The 16,434-nt window shown below is 47.2% G+C and overlaps 1 protein-coding gene across 1 annotated transcript; it reads right to left on the bottom strand.

The window, feature by feature from the left end:
• Positions 1-12,146: 12,146 nt before the first annotated feature.
• Positions 12,147-13,730, bottom strand: LOC141576358 (uncharacterized). Its single transcript, XM_074359310.1, has 3 exons — positions 13,289-13,730; positions 12,804-12,929; positions 12,147-12,595 (listed from the first exon to the last, which is right to left on the bottom strand). The coding sequence occupies exons 1-3, from the start codon at positions 13,627-13,629 to the stop codon at positions 12,457-12,459; spliced, it is 606 nt and encodes a 201-aa protein (XP_074215411.1). The 5' UTR covers positions 13,630-13,730; the 3' UTR covers positions 12,147-12,456.
• Positions 13,731-16,434: the final 2,704 nt, after the last annotated feature.

The raw sequence follows: 16,434 nt of genomic DNA, 5'->3' as shown, positions 1-16,434 counted from the left end.
AGCTCCGCCCCTTCGTGCGCAAAGATACCCAGTGCGCCTGCGCAAACTCACCTCAGGCGCGCCTCCTGGCGTGTGATTGGTTGCCGCCCAGCCCGCCCCACCGCCCACGGGCCGCCCCGGAGACCCCGTCGGCTCGGCGGCGCTGGAGAGGCTGCGCTCCCTCACGAAGCCCCGCTCCCGAGCACTGCGCGCTCCCCCGAGTGCGCCTGCGCAAACACAGCTTCGCGAGGAAGCCGAGGGGTGTGGGCGGGGGTACATGTCAAACGCGCGTCAGTGAAGTGGTTTAGAAAATAAAATAAAATAAATTCTAATAATGGCCGCATTGAACACTGCTCCCAGATTTCTGGCAACTTAACACTCAGCTCCCCAGAGCCCGCATGAGGCAGCTCCCGCTCAGCACTGCTGGTCGGGTCCCTTCCCCTCCTCGCACATCTCCAGACAGTCCTTTCGTTAAACGCCCCTCGGTTCAACACTTTTAATCTTCCTGCTGGTGCCCCGACTAGCACTCCAAGGGTAGATGCGGGCATCTGAGCATTACTTGGGGCACCTCGTGTATCAGTCAGGGCTCATTTGCAGATACCTCAAACCTGTCCGGCGGGTTTTACCCAGGGAATCGAACACCGAACCAGGCGCTGGCTTTACACGGGGAATTGAACACACAGAACCAGGTGCTTACAGAATCATTTAAAGAGCGCCAAGAATGGAATGTAGGCTGAGCTCTGGGGACGACCCAGAGCGCCACAGAACTGACCTCTCAAGGGAGCTGGTACCCAGGCCACAAGGAAGGAGGAGAATCGGCAAGCTGCTGACCCCACCCGTGGTTCTGGGAACCCCTGCCTCTGGCGATGGTCCAAGTCCCAGGACGTTGGCTGGCTTCCAGAGCCACACTGCGGCGGCTAGACCCGCACGGGCCACAAGGCAGGAAGCCTTGGACCCAGGGGCGTGCTGCCGAACCTCTAACAATGGGCTCCCCAGAGGCTTCACGGACCTCCGTGGTGTACACACTCCCACCGCGGCCGATTTCGGGCTACCAACGTGACGTCACCGAATGCCGAGCTGCAAAGAGATGCCACCCGTCGGCTGTCCGAGGTGGCGAAGCGCACCACTGCTCTCACCCTGCCTCTCACCCCACACAGACACTCTGATGCTCACACGGAAACCCACGTCTCCGTGACTCCCGGCAAGAGCACCCAGAAGCAGATTTCCGTCTCACGTGGCCTTCCAGACCACATGTGAGTGCGACGAGCTGGCCAAACTTGACCGCATCCAGAATGCCAGTTCCAAAAGGGCCCAGGGAGATGCAGCTTTTATTTCTCCAACGTGTGCAGCAGAAGGAGGCTCACCACACGAAGGCTGGACCAGAAGCTGAGGGGCCAGGCCACAGAATCCACCACAGTGCTCCCTTTGACTCCTCCACATCTATACCTCTGCTTTTAATACGTAGTAACAGCAAACACTCACTACGTTCCAGATGCTGTTTCAAGGGCTTTAACGTGTGTTAATCCATCATGCAAGCTTTCCGACAACAATGCCAAAGTCAGTCTCCTGTCTACCACGATGCGTCTCTCCTCCAAACAAACACAAACACACCCACTGTCTCCCCGACACCAGCGGCTCACAGTCTTACCCTTCTCAGTGGGGCGCGCCTGCCACCTCTAGTTCATTCATCGTATCGTGGGGACAGCCTATAGGCCGTGGATTGAACTATGAAGTTAACTTCCACCAACTCATCCGCTATAAAACAGCAGAGGGAAGTTAGGGAGAGGAGGAGGAGACCGGCTAACGCAAACTTTTATAACGTATGAAACAAGAAATAAAATGGGCACAAGCATTACAGTCCTCGTTTCTGCAATTAGGCATGAGGCCAGAGGTGGTATTTTTCCATTTCTGCCGTGGACTATCCATTCCCTTGTACCTATTGCCCTCAGCCAGCATCCAGCTGATCAGCATGGGGTGCGCCAAGCCGTCATTCCTGAGGGGCTGAGCCCTTGCGGGTCCCGTCCAGAAGGACTTGCCCCCACCTTCCGCCAAATGTTACTGTGCTACGTAGTGGTACTAGGAGGGACTCCCCCAAATTCTCTGGGTCCCAGGCACGCCTTTCCCCAGCCCTGCTCCGTAGCAGCAGGGCTCTCCTCTTGATCATCAGGCTCCGTCACCCCAGCCAACACCACGACGCCCTGGCTCGTTGGTTCAGTAGCGCACGGAGCCCCAGATGGCCAGGGAAATGCCTCAGATCTAGGTCTGTGGAGCCTCTGTGTGCAGACTGCGATGGTGACTAGGTCTTGAGTAGGTCCATGGACGGTAGCGTGCCGTGCTGGAAGCCATGGCGGGAGGGAGGGCAGGTCCATACACAGAAAAGGAGTCTATTCCAGAGAGAAACACTTGCCGCCCCCCTGCATGAGGAAGGGGTCTAATATAAGCAAACTTCTTCCAGGTAGCTGGCTGATTTCTTTGAGGGATGACTCCATATATGGGACTCTACTTTTGGTAGGTTGGGCACGCAGTAGTAATAGTACCCAGGTCAGCCTTGCTGAGGTGAAGACCATGTTGTTGAGTCCATGCATAGCTTCCACTTGTGTCCTCCACGTCCTCTTTTTTCACGAGCCCACCAAACAAGAATTGGGCAGCTGGGAAAAGGAGGTGACTGACGTCCACAGAACAGATCATCTTATCTACCTGACTATTGAAAGACTCCCCTGCGGTGGCTACTGCTTGGTGAGCATTCCCAAGGGATGCACATTTCCTCACTCTGTGGGCCCATTCCTGGAAATCCAGTTGTACGTCTCTTTCCCAGCCCACCTTGCTGTCAATTTTCCGGTCCTCTTCCTTCAAAGTCCTGACCATTTTAACAAGCTATCACATACTCCTCAATGACCACAGTAGGTACACACTTTTATCCACCTCCTTCCAGGCAGAGTGAACAACAAGATGCACTCCTTGAACTTGTGCCCATAGAGAGAATTGTGAAAATGTGTTGAATGTGGCTTAAGCGGTCAGCCCGAACTGACTAACACACACAACACACGCAAATAAACACACACACACACACACACACCACACACACACACACATTTTGCCTTTCAATCATACTTAAGTGTACAACTGATTAGCATCAATTATACTCACAAGGTGGTGTAACCACCACAACTATCTGTTTCCAAAACCTTTTTATCACCTCAAACAGAAGCTCTTTAGCCATTAAGCAATAACTTTTTATTAGCATAGTCCCCAGCTCCTGGTAACTTCTAATCTGCTTTCTCTCTATGAATTTGCCTATTTTATATATTTTATATAAGTGGAGTCATACAATATTTGGTCTTTTGTGCCTGATCTTTTACTGTCTCTATAGTTTTGTCTTTTTAACAACGATAGAGTCATACACTATGTTACCTTTTCAGACTGGCTTCTTTCACCTACCAACATCCATGCGCAGTTTCTCCATGTCTTTTCATAGCTTGGTAGCTCATTTCATTTTATGGCTCAATAATAGCCCATGGTAGAGATATAGTACAGTTTGTTTATTCATTCACCTACTGAAAAACATCTTCTTTGCTTCCAATTTTTGGCACCTATGAGTAAAGCTGCTATAAACATTTGTGTGGAGGTTTCTGTGTGGATGTAAGCTTTCAAATTTGTTGCATAAATACCAACATGTAAAGGTCTTGTCTGACAGGTTAAGAGCTTGGAAGTTGTCACTCCTCTCCTGACAACAAATAAAAAGTTGAATAAACTGAAAAGCAACAACTCTTCTTAGATCCAGCAGAGAACAGAGGTTACCAGGGAAACTGCTGCTCCAAAATCTGAAGAGATGGATGGAGAGAGAATCACAGCTTCCTAGGAATCAAAGATGCTGCTGGATCCTGGTAGGAACACTGAGACGATAACTGAGAAGGACTTGTAAAAGGACATCCTAGAGACACAGGCTCACTCACTAATAGCAATCACTTTTCTTTTTATTCTCTAGAAGAACTATTCTGGATAATTTGTTTTTAAATATATTGAAATGGGTTTATTGATTCAATTGTCTTACTATTTTTGACTTTTTGCTGTACCCATAATTATGTCTTTTCATTCCTAACATTTTTATTGGTAACTTACATCTTTTTTCTTTATTGATTTTCCAGCAGATTGCCTTGTTTGTTTCTATTTTCAAAGATGCTGGGTGAATCTTTTTTCCTTTAAAAAAAATTTCTTTATTAATTTCCTTAATTTCCGTCTTTTAAGCTCTCATCTACTTTTTTTTTTTTTTTTTTTTGGCTTCACTCAGTTCATTTTTAAAACACATAGATTTGAAGGCTTAACTAATTAGGTTTTAGTCATTGTTATTTTTCCTACTGTGCACAAAGAATGCTGCCTGTCATTTCAGTAAACAAAGGATGTTGTAGCCATCAAGCCATCAAGCCATCAACCACTGCAGCCTCCTCCAACAGTGCCCTGTGAGGGGAATCTAGGATGGAGAAAAACAGGATACTGGCCCCAGATGCATATCAAAGGAATAGTTTCAATAAACCCAGACTCTTGCATTCTTCATACATAGAAAAGCAATAAAAATCTTAACTTGAGATGTCTGTTTTTGTGATTAGCAGTAATCTTTTGATGTTCTAATACTTCTTTAAGCAAAAACTCCTATATATCATGGCTCCTCCCTTACCTCTTTGAAACAGTTCCTCAGAACTATCCAAGGTTGTTTCCGGGCTATAGTCCTCAGTAAGGTCCTCGAATAAACGTAAGTCTCAACTTCTAGGCTGTGCATTTTTTCAGTTGACCTATAACATTGTGTAAGTTTACGGTGTGTAATGTGATGATTCGCTACACACATACATTATGAAATGATTACCACAATAAGGTTACTTAGCACAGGCATCACCTCGCATAATTACCATTTCTTTTTTGTGGTGAGAACATTTAAGATCTACTCTCTAAGCAACTTTCAAATATATAATACAGTATTGTTAACTATAATCAACATGCTCTACGTTAAATCCCCAGAACTTCTTCATCTTATAACCTCCTGGTTATAACCTTTATTATGACCTTTGTTCCTTTTGACCAACATCTCCCTATTTCCCCCACACCCCAACCTTTGGCAACTACTATTCTATTCTCTATTGCTGTAGGTTCCACCTTTTTAGAATGCACATATAAGTAAGATCATGCAGTACAGTACTTGTCCCTCTCTATCTGAACTTATTTCACTTAGTTTAATACCCTGAAGATTCATCCATGTTGTAGCAAATGGCAGGATTTCCTTCTTCCTCGTGGCTGAATAATATTCCTCTGTGTGTGTGTGTGTGTGTGTGTGTGTGTGTGTGTGTGTGTCTTATCACATCTTATTGATTCGGTCTCCTTACTGTTATTGGTCTGTTCATATTTTCTATTTCTTCGTGATTCAGTCTTGGTTAGTTGCCTGTTTCTAGGAATTTATTCATTTCCTCTAGATTATCCAATTTGTTGGCATACAGTTGTTCATTGCAGTCTCTTATGACCCTATGGACTTCTGTGGTATCAGCCGTAATGCCTCTTTCGTTTATAAAATTTCATTTATAATTTTATTTATTTGAGACTTATCTCTTTTCTTCTTGTTAGTCTAACCAAAAATTTGTCAGTTTTATCTTTTCAAAAACCAACTCTCTGTTTTGTTTATCTTTTCTATTATCTTTTTATCTTTTTCTAGTCTCTATTTCATTTATTTCTGCTCTGATCATTATTTCCTTCTTTCTGCTAATTCTGGTTTGCTTTGTTCTTCTTTTTCTAGTTCCATGAAGTGTAGAGTTAAGATTTTTTCTTTGAAATTTTCCTTTTTCCTTATTTAGGCATTTATTGCTATAAATGTGCCTCTTGGACCTACTTTGCTGCATCCTATAAGTTTTGGTATGTTGTATTCCCATTTTCATTTGTTTTGAGATATTTATTTCCATTTCAATTTCTTCTTGACGCACAGGTTTTTCAGGAGTATAGTATTTAATTTCCACATATATGGGAACTTTCCAGTTTTCCTCCTATTACAGATTTCTAGTTTCGTATCATTGTAGTTGAAAAAGTTACTCGGTGTGATTTCAATATTTTAAAATTTGCTTTCTTTTGTGACCTAACATATGATCTATCCTGGATAACGTGTTCTGTGCATTTGAGACGAACACACATTCTAGCGCTGTCGGATGGAATATTCTGTATATGTCTGTTAGGTCTATTTGGTCTAAGGTATAGTTCAAGTCCAATGTTTCCTTAATGATTTTCTATCTGGATGCTCCGTCCATTGTTGAAAGTGAGGTATTAGAGTCCCCTGCTATTGCTGTATTGTTGTCTATTTTTTCCCTCAGATCTCTTAGTACTTGCTTAATATATTTAGGTGATCCAATGTTGGGTGCATGTATATTTACAATTGTTATATCCTTTTGATGAGTTGACTCCTTTATCATTATAGGATGACCTTCTTTGTCTCTTGTTACAGCTTTTGACTTAAAGTCTATCTTGTCTGATATAAATGTAGCTGTCCTTGCTCTCTTTTGGTTTCCATTTGCATGGAATATATTTTTTCATACTTTCATTTGAGCCTGTGTGTGTCCTTAAAGCTGAAGTGAATCTCCTGTAGGCAATGTATAGGCGAATTTTTTTTTTTTTTTTAATCCATTCAGCCACTCAATGTCTTTTGATTGAAGAACTCAATCCATTTATGTTTCAAGTAATTATTGATAGGTAAAGAGTTACTAATGCCATCTTACTTTTTTCTGGCTGTTTTGTAGCTCCCCTGCTTCTTTCTTTCTCTCTTGCTCCCTTCCTTTGTGCTTTGATGATTTCATGTGGTAGTATGCTTTGATTCACTTCTCTTTATCTTTTGTGTATCTACTACAGGCTTTTGCTTTACGGTTACCATGAGGTAACTTACTTAAAACATCTTATAAATATAACAGCCCACTTTAAGCTGATAACAAGTTAATTTCAATGCATACAAAAACACTACGTTTTACTTCTCCCTCCCACATTTATGTTTTTAATGTCATGATTTACATCATTTTATATTGTGTTTCTATAACAAATTATTGTAGCTATAGCTATTTTAATAGTTTTGTACTTTAACTTTTATACTAGAGTTAAGTATTTAACACACCACTTCATTACAGTATTAGAGTATTCTGAATTTGACTATACACGTACCTTTATCAGTATTTTAATAAACTTTTATTTTACTAATTAGCATCTTCTTATTTCAGACTGAAGAAATTATTTCAACATTTCTTGTAAGACAGATCTAATGGTGATGGACTCCCTTAACTTGTGTTTGTTTGAGGAAGTCTTTATCTCTCCTTCATTTCTGAAGGACAACTTTGCTAGGTACAGTAATCTTGATTGGCACTTTCCTTTGGTGCTTTGAATATATCATCCCACTCTCCTCTGGTCTGCAAGGTTTCTGCTAAGAAATCCACTGACAACCTTATGAAGGTTCCCTACTATGTACGGATGTTTTTCTCTTGCTACTTTTAATTTTTTTTTTCTCTTTGTCTTTGATTTTAGATAGTTTTGTAATAATGTGTCTTGGAGAAGATTTTTTGAGTTGCAGTTTTGGGGGGACCTATGAGCTTCATGAACTTGGATGTCCAAATCTCTCCCCACATTTGGGGCATTCTCAGCCATTATTTCTTTAAATAAGTTTTCTGCTCCTTTCTCCTTCCCTTCAACTCCTGGGTATCCAATAATGCATAGGTTGTTTCTCTTAATGGTATCCCATATTTCATGCAGGCTTTCTTCACTCTTTTTCATTCTTTGTTTCTTTATTCTCTCCTGACTGGATAATTTCAAATGACCTGTCTTCTACTTCACAGATACTTCCTTCTGCTTGATCAAGTCTGATGTTGATGCTCTCTATTCCGTTTTTCATTTCATTCATTGTATTCTTCAGCTCCAGAATTTCTGTTTGGTTCTTTTTTTATGATTTCTATCTCTCTGTTAAGCGTCTCATTTTGTTCATGTGTTGTTCTCCTGATTTTGTTGAATTTTCTTTCTGTGCTTTCTTGTAACTCATTGAGTTTCATGAAAACAACTCTTTTGAATTCTTTATTGGGAAAATTGCAGGTCTCGATTCTTTGGAGTCAGTTACTGGAAAATTATTGTGTTCCTTTGGTGATGTCATGTTTCCTTGAGTTTTTATGTCTTGCATTGCTGTCTTCACATTTGAATAAGCAGTCACCCCCTCCAGTCTTTAATGACTGGCTTCAGGAGAGAAATACATTTTATCAGCCCTGTTAGGGGTTCTGAGGTTTTCTTAGAGCTTTTCTATGGATACTCCTGCTCCACACTTCTTGTTTCCTCTTGAGGGGGAATTATTCAGATTACATGCCTTCTCTCAAAAGCCACACCGAGGGCTGAGAGTCATCTGTTCGTCTTCCCTAAGGCAGTGACAAATGCTCACCTTTGCATGCTTTCTCCCAATCCACAAAGCCTGGACAGCTTTCTGCACATGCTCCCTAGCTGTCTACAAAGGCTCACACTTGCTGCCCTCAGGTGCACGCACAGAGAGCTGAACATGAGGTAGGATGTGTGTGGGCGAGGTCAGCAGAGCATTAGGGGTGCCCACGGGCTAGCTAGGGGTACCCACAGGTGAGGCATCCCCAGCGGCTCATGAGCTGGCTTCCTGATTGAGTCCTTGATGTGGTTAGTACGATCCACATCCCTATTATACCTTCCAAGAGCCCTGGGCACTGTTCTTCTAGCTGCTCCCTGCCCCCTGGTCATGCAGCACACTCAGTATTCTTGATGGAATCAGAAAGAAGTGGGTCTGTTTGGCTGTATCCCACACAGCTGGAGAAGCCAGGTGCTCACTCACATGTTCTCCCTTTCCCCTGTGGGAGAAATTGCTGGCTAAGACGGCACTGAGCTTTGCTGCCTTGGTGGAGGGATGACACAGGTAAAGTGAAAGTGCTCCTCTTATCATCATTAGTGCATCCAGTCGTGGGTTTCTTTTGCTCCAACAGCATGCTGGAACTTCTCTGCTGGACTCCTCGACTTCTGCATAGGCATTCTCGTCTTTGGATGGGTGTCAAAATTGGTGGTGTTAACAAGGAAGACGGTAGAAAGCTCCTATTTCACCATTTTGATGACATCACTCCCCTTGTTTCTGATCTTACAAGAAAAACATTGTATTTTTCACTATGATGCTAGCTATAGTGTTGGGAAAGGCAGTCTCATGCATGCAGCCTTTTGACCCCCACTCAGCCACATAAGAATGGGCCTTTGGTCTGGAACACTTCCTTACCAAGAAATAAAACACCTTCACAGCCTGTGCTGGACCTATTGCCTTGTGTGGGGATATCTTTCCCAGTTTCAGACTCAATGTGTACTCCTTTGTTCTGCTTAAGTATGTGCAACATATGGCAACTAGCCAACCCCATTGCTGTATCTGTGTCCTGAAGGGAGGGGACAAGGGCCTTCGTTTATTCTGCAGCACAAGGTAAGTGCAGTCAGGTCAGTGGCTCTGCACAGGCTGCCAGGAGGGACCTGCTGGCCGTGAGAGGCCAGCACCCACTACTGAAGCTATCTTGCCCCGTTTCTTCTCCATGTGAGCAAAGTGCCGCTCCCTCCAGTGCTTGACTGCTTTGTGTTACCTCGGCAGCTCTGACACCGAGAGGTAGCCCTTCTAGTCCTAGTTTGCTATTTTGTCTTAAATCATGATTGGGTGCTGAATTGTGTCGGTGTGCTGTTTTGCACTTACTGAGATGGACATGTGGATTTTCTCCTTTATTCTGTTAATATGATAGGTTACATAGATGATGTTAAACCAATCTTGCATTTCTAGAATAAGCCACGCTTGACCATAGTGTATTACCCTTTTAAAGCTTTAAAAAAAAAAAAATATATATATATATATATATATATATATATATATATATTTATTTATTTTTATTTTTTTTTTTTTTAAAAAATACAAATAGCAGCTTAGACAAAGTGAGGCAGCAGAGGAACGTGTTCTAGATGAAAGAACAAGATAAAACCCCAGAACTAAGTGAAGTGGAGCTAGAAAGGCAGATCATGTCGCAGCTCGGTTCAAAACTCCTCAGTGGCTTCACTGCACCCAAACTCCTTAAAATCTGGAACACCTTGCTGGCCCAGCTGTACCTCCATTGTGATACATTTACCTACCTCTAACCTCCCCCAACACCTGGTAAGTAATGCAAGTGAGGAGAAAGCAGGACACAACTTCACATAGGGGGACATTTCAGTGATTCAGGTGCAACTCTGGGTGAAGAGAGTTCCAGACAAGAAAAAGCCAGTGCAAAGGCCCTGGGGGCACGAATGGGTCTAGTTTTGCAGAAGGGGAAAGGAGCCCTGTGTGGCTGGATCCAAACAGGCAAGGGCGAAAGGGGAAGGGATGAAGCCAGAGAGGTTGCAGGCACCATCACATAGGACTTTGGGAGCCACTGTAAGGCTTTGACTTCAACTCTGAGTGAGAGGGAGCCCGCTGGAGGATTTGGATCTGAGGAATTATAAGACCTGAGAGGTTTTAGAGCAAACCTAGCAGCTTCAGCAGTCCATCTATAGAGCCAGAGCAGCAAAATGATTCTGGGTTTTTCTGCGTGAGGGAAGGAGAATCAGACTAAGGTCTCATCCCCCAGGTGAATTAACTTCACAATTCTGGGGAAGTGTGGGGAGTACTCTCTGGAAAGGACTGAGTCTTGTGCCCCTTCTCCAGCTTTTGTCCTTTCCTCCAGCTGCCCCTTGAAGTCCCTCCCTCTCTTCTTTGGAGTCTTACCCACAAAAACTGATTTGTCCCCTTTCCTACCATATGGCTTGATGGTTTCTTAGCAAGGAGCCAATCCCTTAGGAAGAAAATAGGCTCATTTCTCTCCTGAAGTAATAAAGGAGGGCAAAGTCCTCTCACCGCAGTAGTTAAATAAAAAATAACATTATGATCCCTCAACTCAATAATAGTCAAGATTTTTCTATTGCAAGTAGAGAAAAGAAAGAAAAGAAAAAAGAAAAGAAAAGAATCAAAAATATCCACACTGGCTTAAACCAAAGGGAGAATTTCTCAGTCTGTGTAACTCAAAGGTCCAGAGGTAGTTCTGTCTTCAGGCATGGCTGGATCCAGGATTTGATTCTCTGAGATTTGCCTTCTTCTGGCTCTAGCTTCCCCTCTGTCCATTACCAGGCTACCCCCTGCAGCCCCGAAAGTGTCACTAGTTGGATGGGATCACCATGGCGGGAGGAAAGCAGTGCTCCGATGGGCCAGGCCTGAGCCACATGCCCACTCCTGGAATCAGAGGTGAAGTCAATTCCATCAGAAGCATAGCTCTTGTTAGTAGAATGTACATCAGCAGGGGAAATGATGCAACTCGTTTAATCTGTTTTCATATCTGTTTCTTGCTCTTCAACTGCCATATGCTATTGCTCCAGGACGGACTTACCATGATTTCCTAAACGTTTTCCCCATTGATGTACATTCGACCCATTTTTCACAATGACAAACAATGCTGTAATTCACATTGTGGTCAATTCTGCCTTGTTCGCATATACAAGAGGTTTTGTGTGTGTGTGTGTGTGTGTGTGTGTGTGTGTGTGTGTTTCTTTTTTCTTTAATGATAGATTCCCAAAGGTGGGTTAAAGGAAACGCACACCTTTAATTTTAATAGAAAATGCCAGTGAAATGTCCAGATAGATTTTACTGCCACCCTAAGTAATCATGGGTAAGAGTCTTTGTTTCTAACTATAGCCTTCCCTAGCATTGAAGACTGGAAGTTAATTAAATTAATCCTACATTAAGATCTTCTCTGGTCCCACATAGTAAATCTTAAGATTCAAGAGGATCAAACTGTTTCCAAGTAATTTAACAGGATCCCAGAACAAAGTTCAAGAATAACTTTAGGGATGGAAAAATATCCGGCACCCAAGGGAAAATTTATAACGCCTGGCATCCAATCTCAAATTACCAGGCATGCAAAAAAGCAGGAAAATCCAATCCATTATGACAGAAATCAATCAAATGGCATTGGCTGGAAAGAAAGAAAGAAAAGTGCCTTTATTTACCGACAGAATGACTGTGTACGTAGAAAGTCCAACGGGACTGTAAAAGAGCTATTACAATTAATTAGTGAGCTCAGCAAGGTTGCAGGATACAAGATATTTTAGAGGGAGCTAATCACGTTGAATGGCAGGCCACAATTTTCTTTTTATTCCATTTTTACATTGTCTTCAGTTACATTGTACTACTTGAATATCTGAACCCCAGAACCTCCCCTCCAACCTGAGGACAAACGCAAGACTACCAGGAGGTGCAGTAGAATAGCAGTAGCTCAGGTTTATTTTCTGTAATTAACAAACGTTTAATTGCCAAACAAAATACATGGGCCCTGAGTGCGCAAGGGCCAGAAGAGGCAAAAGATCAGAACCCAATAACAAAGCGGCAACTACTGCAGAGAGCAGTGCCCTGGGGAAGGGTGCTTAGAGCGGGACACATCAGTTAGGTTAGCCCCCCTTGCCCTGCTGAGGCTGAGCAAAACTCGGGGGCACAAAGCACTGCATGGCCTGCATCACCAGGAAAAGCTGGTCAAGGCAGGAGGCGATGGAAGTTCGGAGCTGGCCAGGGTCTTCAGCAGTCAATCGGCTAAAAGGGAGGGAAAAATAAAATTCGTTAGGAGGAGGGGAAGCACATTCCTCCCCCTGTCCCCTCACACCGACAATCCCAGAGCACCACAGCACCACGTTTCTTCCTTAGACTTCACCCCTCCCTGGCTCCATGACAGCTCCACCTGGGCGGAGACTGGCTCTGGCCACCTGCCACCAGCCCCTCCCCGGCCCACTGTAGAACTGACACAGCCAGGACGCTGCCATTCACACTGAACTCCTCCTGAACTGGCCCTTGCAGTTCCACATTTGGAGTCAGGAACCAGTGGGCGATCTCCGCCTCCACGGGCGACGGGAACGGCACAGTGAAGAAGCTGGTGGAGATATGGTTAAGGCACCATCCACACGACTGATTTTTGCCTGCGCCGCTGGCCTCCTCCTCGCTGAGACCCGCCTGCCTCCCAGGCCGCCCCTTGGGCCATCCCCAACCTCCCACCCTATACACTTAGGCCAGCCTGGACGTCACAGCCCCTACCCTCTGGTTCACGGCAGACTGGTTTGCCTCACCATTGCCACCCTCTGTCAGCCCAGACCACCCCTGGCCCATACCCCCCAGCAGCCAAGAGTACCCTCCTTTTACACTTCAGGCCCTACTCGCCTGCAAGACCCCCCCAAACCACCTCCAGCCCATCCCCCGGCCACCCAGCCCGCCAGGGCTCCTCAAATAGGATACAACTGAAGCAGCTGATTACCCGGACCTCCAGCCGCGGGTGCTGCATCTCCACCAGGCCCTGGTGCCTGGGGTGCCCGCTCAATCTGGGGAATGCCACCGGCTGCACCATCCGCCTCTCCTGCGACACCGGGGCCTCCGGGAGCACCTGGGCCGTCGAGGTCGCCAGGGTCGCCAGGGTCTCCAGGGTCACCAGGGTGGATGGGTTCACCGGGGCCACCTAGGTCGCCAGGGCCACCTGGCGCGCCCTGGCCACCACCGGCTGCCTCCACTGCAACAACCGCGGCACCTGCGCCTGCATCTGCTGCCCTCACGGCTCCTCCGCCATCCGCGTCAGACCCCATCTTGGATCCTCCCACCGTCGCTATGAGGAGTAGCTGAAGGACAACGTGCCCCGTCACAAAACTCAACCCCTTCGCAAGCAGTGCAACTCGGGATTCTCAGGGCGCCTGCGCAAACAGACCCCTGGCACCGCCTCCTGGCTCGTGATTGGTTCCCGCCAACAGACCCTGGAGACCCCGTAGGCTCTCTAGCCAATGGGCGCTCCCTTATGAAGCGCCAGCCCGTAGAGCGCTGTGTAACCCTAGTGAGCCTGCGCAAACAGACACCCACACGGTCTGGTCCCTTTAGACTGGCCCTGCCTCGGGCCCAGACACCCCATAAGCTGCTTAGCCAATGAGACCTCCGAACGACGCTCCTCCCCTTCACGTGGTGTGGCTCGAGCGCCCCAGTGCGCATGCCCAAACAGACGCGCGCCCAACAAGGTCTGTGGGCACGTGGCCGTTTCCCGCCAAGCTTGCGCACCCAGAGCGAGCCCCGTGCACCTCGGAGTCTCTGCCGTGGTGCCAGCCGGGCCACCCTCATGTCTGACCAGCCTGCCGACCGCCGGTCCCCTGTCATCGAGTTCTGGGAGTGAGTCAGGCGCCTCTGGGCCACGCCCGGCCTGTCCCTCTGGCCCCCCGCCCACAGCTCAAGTCTGCAGGGGCGGGGGTGGGGGCCCAGCCCCGGGGGGATGAGCCAGGGATGCGGCGCGGCTGTGCCTGCCGGCCTGGGGGAGCGAGGCTGCCGTTGCCGCTGCCGCTGCCGCGCGTGCCGGGGATGGCGTGGGGCCGGGCCGCCAGGGGCTCGTGGGCTCCAGGCACACGTGCTGCAGGGACACCGTCCAGGCTGCAGGCTTGGGCCCAGGTGCACAGGTCGGAGCAGCTGGACTCAAGGGCTGCAGGAGGGGGAGCACCACGCCCGGGCCAGCTCCGCGTCTCTTTGCCCTCGGCCAGCACAGCCCTCATGCGCTCTCCCTCCCCCAGGAACAAAGTCTTGCGGCTCTCTGGGGGGCTGGAGGTGCCAGGGGCCCTCAACTGGGAGGTGGCCCTGTGTCTGCTGGCCTGCTGGGTGCTGGTCTACTTCTGTGTCTGGAAGGGGGTCAAGTCAACAGGAAAGGTACAGCAGGCGGGGGGAGGGGATGGCTGGGCGGGGAGGAGAAGGGACCGCAGCATGAGGGGTGGAGTGTCTCCGCCGGGGACCACTGTTGCAGTGGGAAGTGACTGGACCAGGGCCGGAGCCCAGGGAGGGGGCAGGGGGCAGGTACTTCCATCCAGGCCACTTGATCCCCGCCCCATGGCCTTCCAAATCCAGGCCCAGCAGCCTTCCCTCCCCAGGGGCAGAGGCCCAGGCAGTAGCTGCCCCTTCCCTGGGTGGGACGTCCCCAACCCACTGTCCCTCCCTCCCAGTTCCTCTCTATCCCTCACTGGCTCTGTTTAGGCGGTCTCAGTAAGACCTGGTCTATGCCTGTTCCTCTCACCTGCCTGTCTGGCCCAGGGGATCCAGAGGGGAGCCTGGACACCTCCCTCCCTCAGGGGCTCCCTGGCAGGTTGCAGAGACATATATAAGAATAGTTGTGCAATAGAAGAAGGCTCACTGTACAAAGGTTGGAATAGACCCTCGCTCCTCGGTTCAGTAGTGCACGGAGCCCCAGATGGCCAGGGAAATGCCTCAAATCTAGGTCAGTGGAGCCTCTGTGTGCAGACTGCGATGGTGACTAGGTCTTGAGTAGGTCCATGGACGGTAGCGTGCCGTGCTGGAAGCCATGGCGGGAGGGAGGGCGGGTCCATACACGGAAAAGGAGTCTATTCCAGAGAGAAACACTTGCCGCCCCCTGCATCAGGGAAAAGGTCCAATTTATTAATTTTTCTGGAAGTATATTACAGTTTGTTTACAATATTATATTAGTTTCAAGTGCACAACGTAGTGATTCAGTGTTTTTATGCATTACACTCCACGTGAAGTTATAAAGTATTGGCCCTAGCTCCTGTGCTGTACAATACATCCTTGTTGCTTATCACATACAACTCACCCATCTAAAGTGAACCGCTGACTGGGTTTTAGGATGTTAATAGATTTATGCGGCCATCACCACAACCAATTTCAGAACATTCTCATCATCTGTAAAAGAGATGTACCCGTGAGCAGTCACTCCCCAATTCTCCCGAACTCCTCCATCCTAAAAACCACCAGCTGACTTTCCTCAAACAAAACTTTAATTCACGTTCAGAATAGTTATAATAATGTATTGGAAAATCTAGTGTTTTGGCATGGCCTCAACTGGAATTGCTTTTCCAGCCTTCCCTGCTACATCGGGTTGGGCCCTGGCCTAGGTATGTTACATGCATCATCTCATTAGTAACTGTGCAGCACACAGACGGCATTCTACCCGTTTGACAGATGAGGAAACTACAGCTCAGAGAGATTACAGAAGGGGCACGGGCAGGACTTGTCCGGGTGAGCCCAGAGTCGGTGTTCCGGCCTGTGCATAGCCAACATGGTCTACTCCAGAAAAATAAGAGCTATAGATGCTTAAATTCCCTCCAAGTTAAGTCACACGGTCCCTAAAAGAGGTTTTCAGTGTCATCATCTCTACCACGTTAACACAGTCATTTCTGTCAAGGTCCATTTGGCAGGACGGGGTGATGTCTGCAGAAACACGGACACGGGAATCCTGATGGACCTTCTGTAAATACGCACTGAGCGGCGCTCTGTGCTGAGCACTGTTCCAGAGGATTCTGCCCCACTGATACGGACAAGGCCGCTGCTCTCCCTCTCGTGGAGGGAGATAGAAAACAAACCAAAAAAGATCTGGAATTCAAACAGGGCAA

This window comes from Camelus bactrianus, chromosome X (genome assembly GCF_048773025.1).
Source record: "Camelus bactrianus isolate YW-2024 breed Bactrian camel chromosome X, ASM4877302v1, whole genome shotgun sequence".
Lineage (NCBI taxonomy): Eukaryota > Metazoa > Chordata > Mammalia > Artiodactyla > Camelidae > Camelus > Camelus bactrianus.
Note: the sequence above shows the minus strand (reverse complement) of the source record. Positions and strands in the feature narration are given on the sequence as shown.

Excerpts from the sequence above, each read along its gene's own strand:
- LOC141576358 (XM_074359310.1), bottom strand. The coding sequence starts at position 13,629 with ATGGGGTCTGACGCGGATGGCGGAGGAGCCGTGAGGGCAGCAGATGCA. Across the intron at positions 12,930-13,288 it reads GGTAATCAGCTGCTTCAGTT|CTTCTTCACTGTGCCGTTCC; the intron begins GTATCCTATTTG and ends TATCTCCACCAG. Across the intron at positions 12,596-12,803 it reads AATGGCAGCGTCCTGGCTGT|CCGATTGACTGCTGAAGACC; the intron begins GTCAGTTCTACA and ends CCTCCCTTTTAG.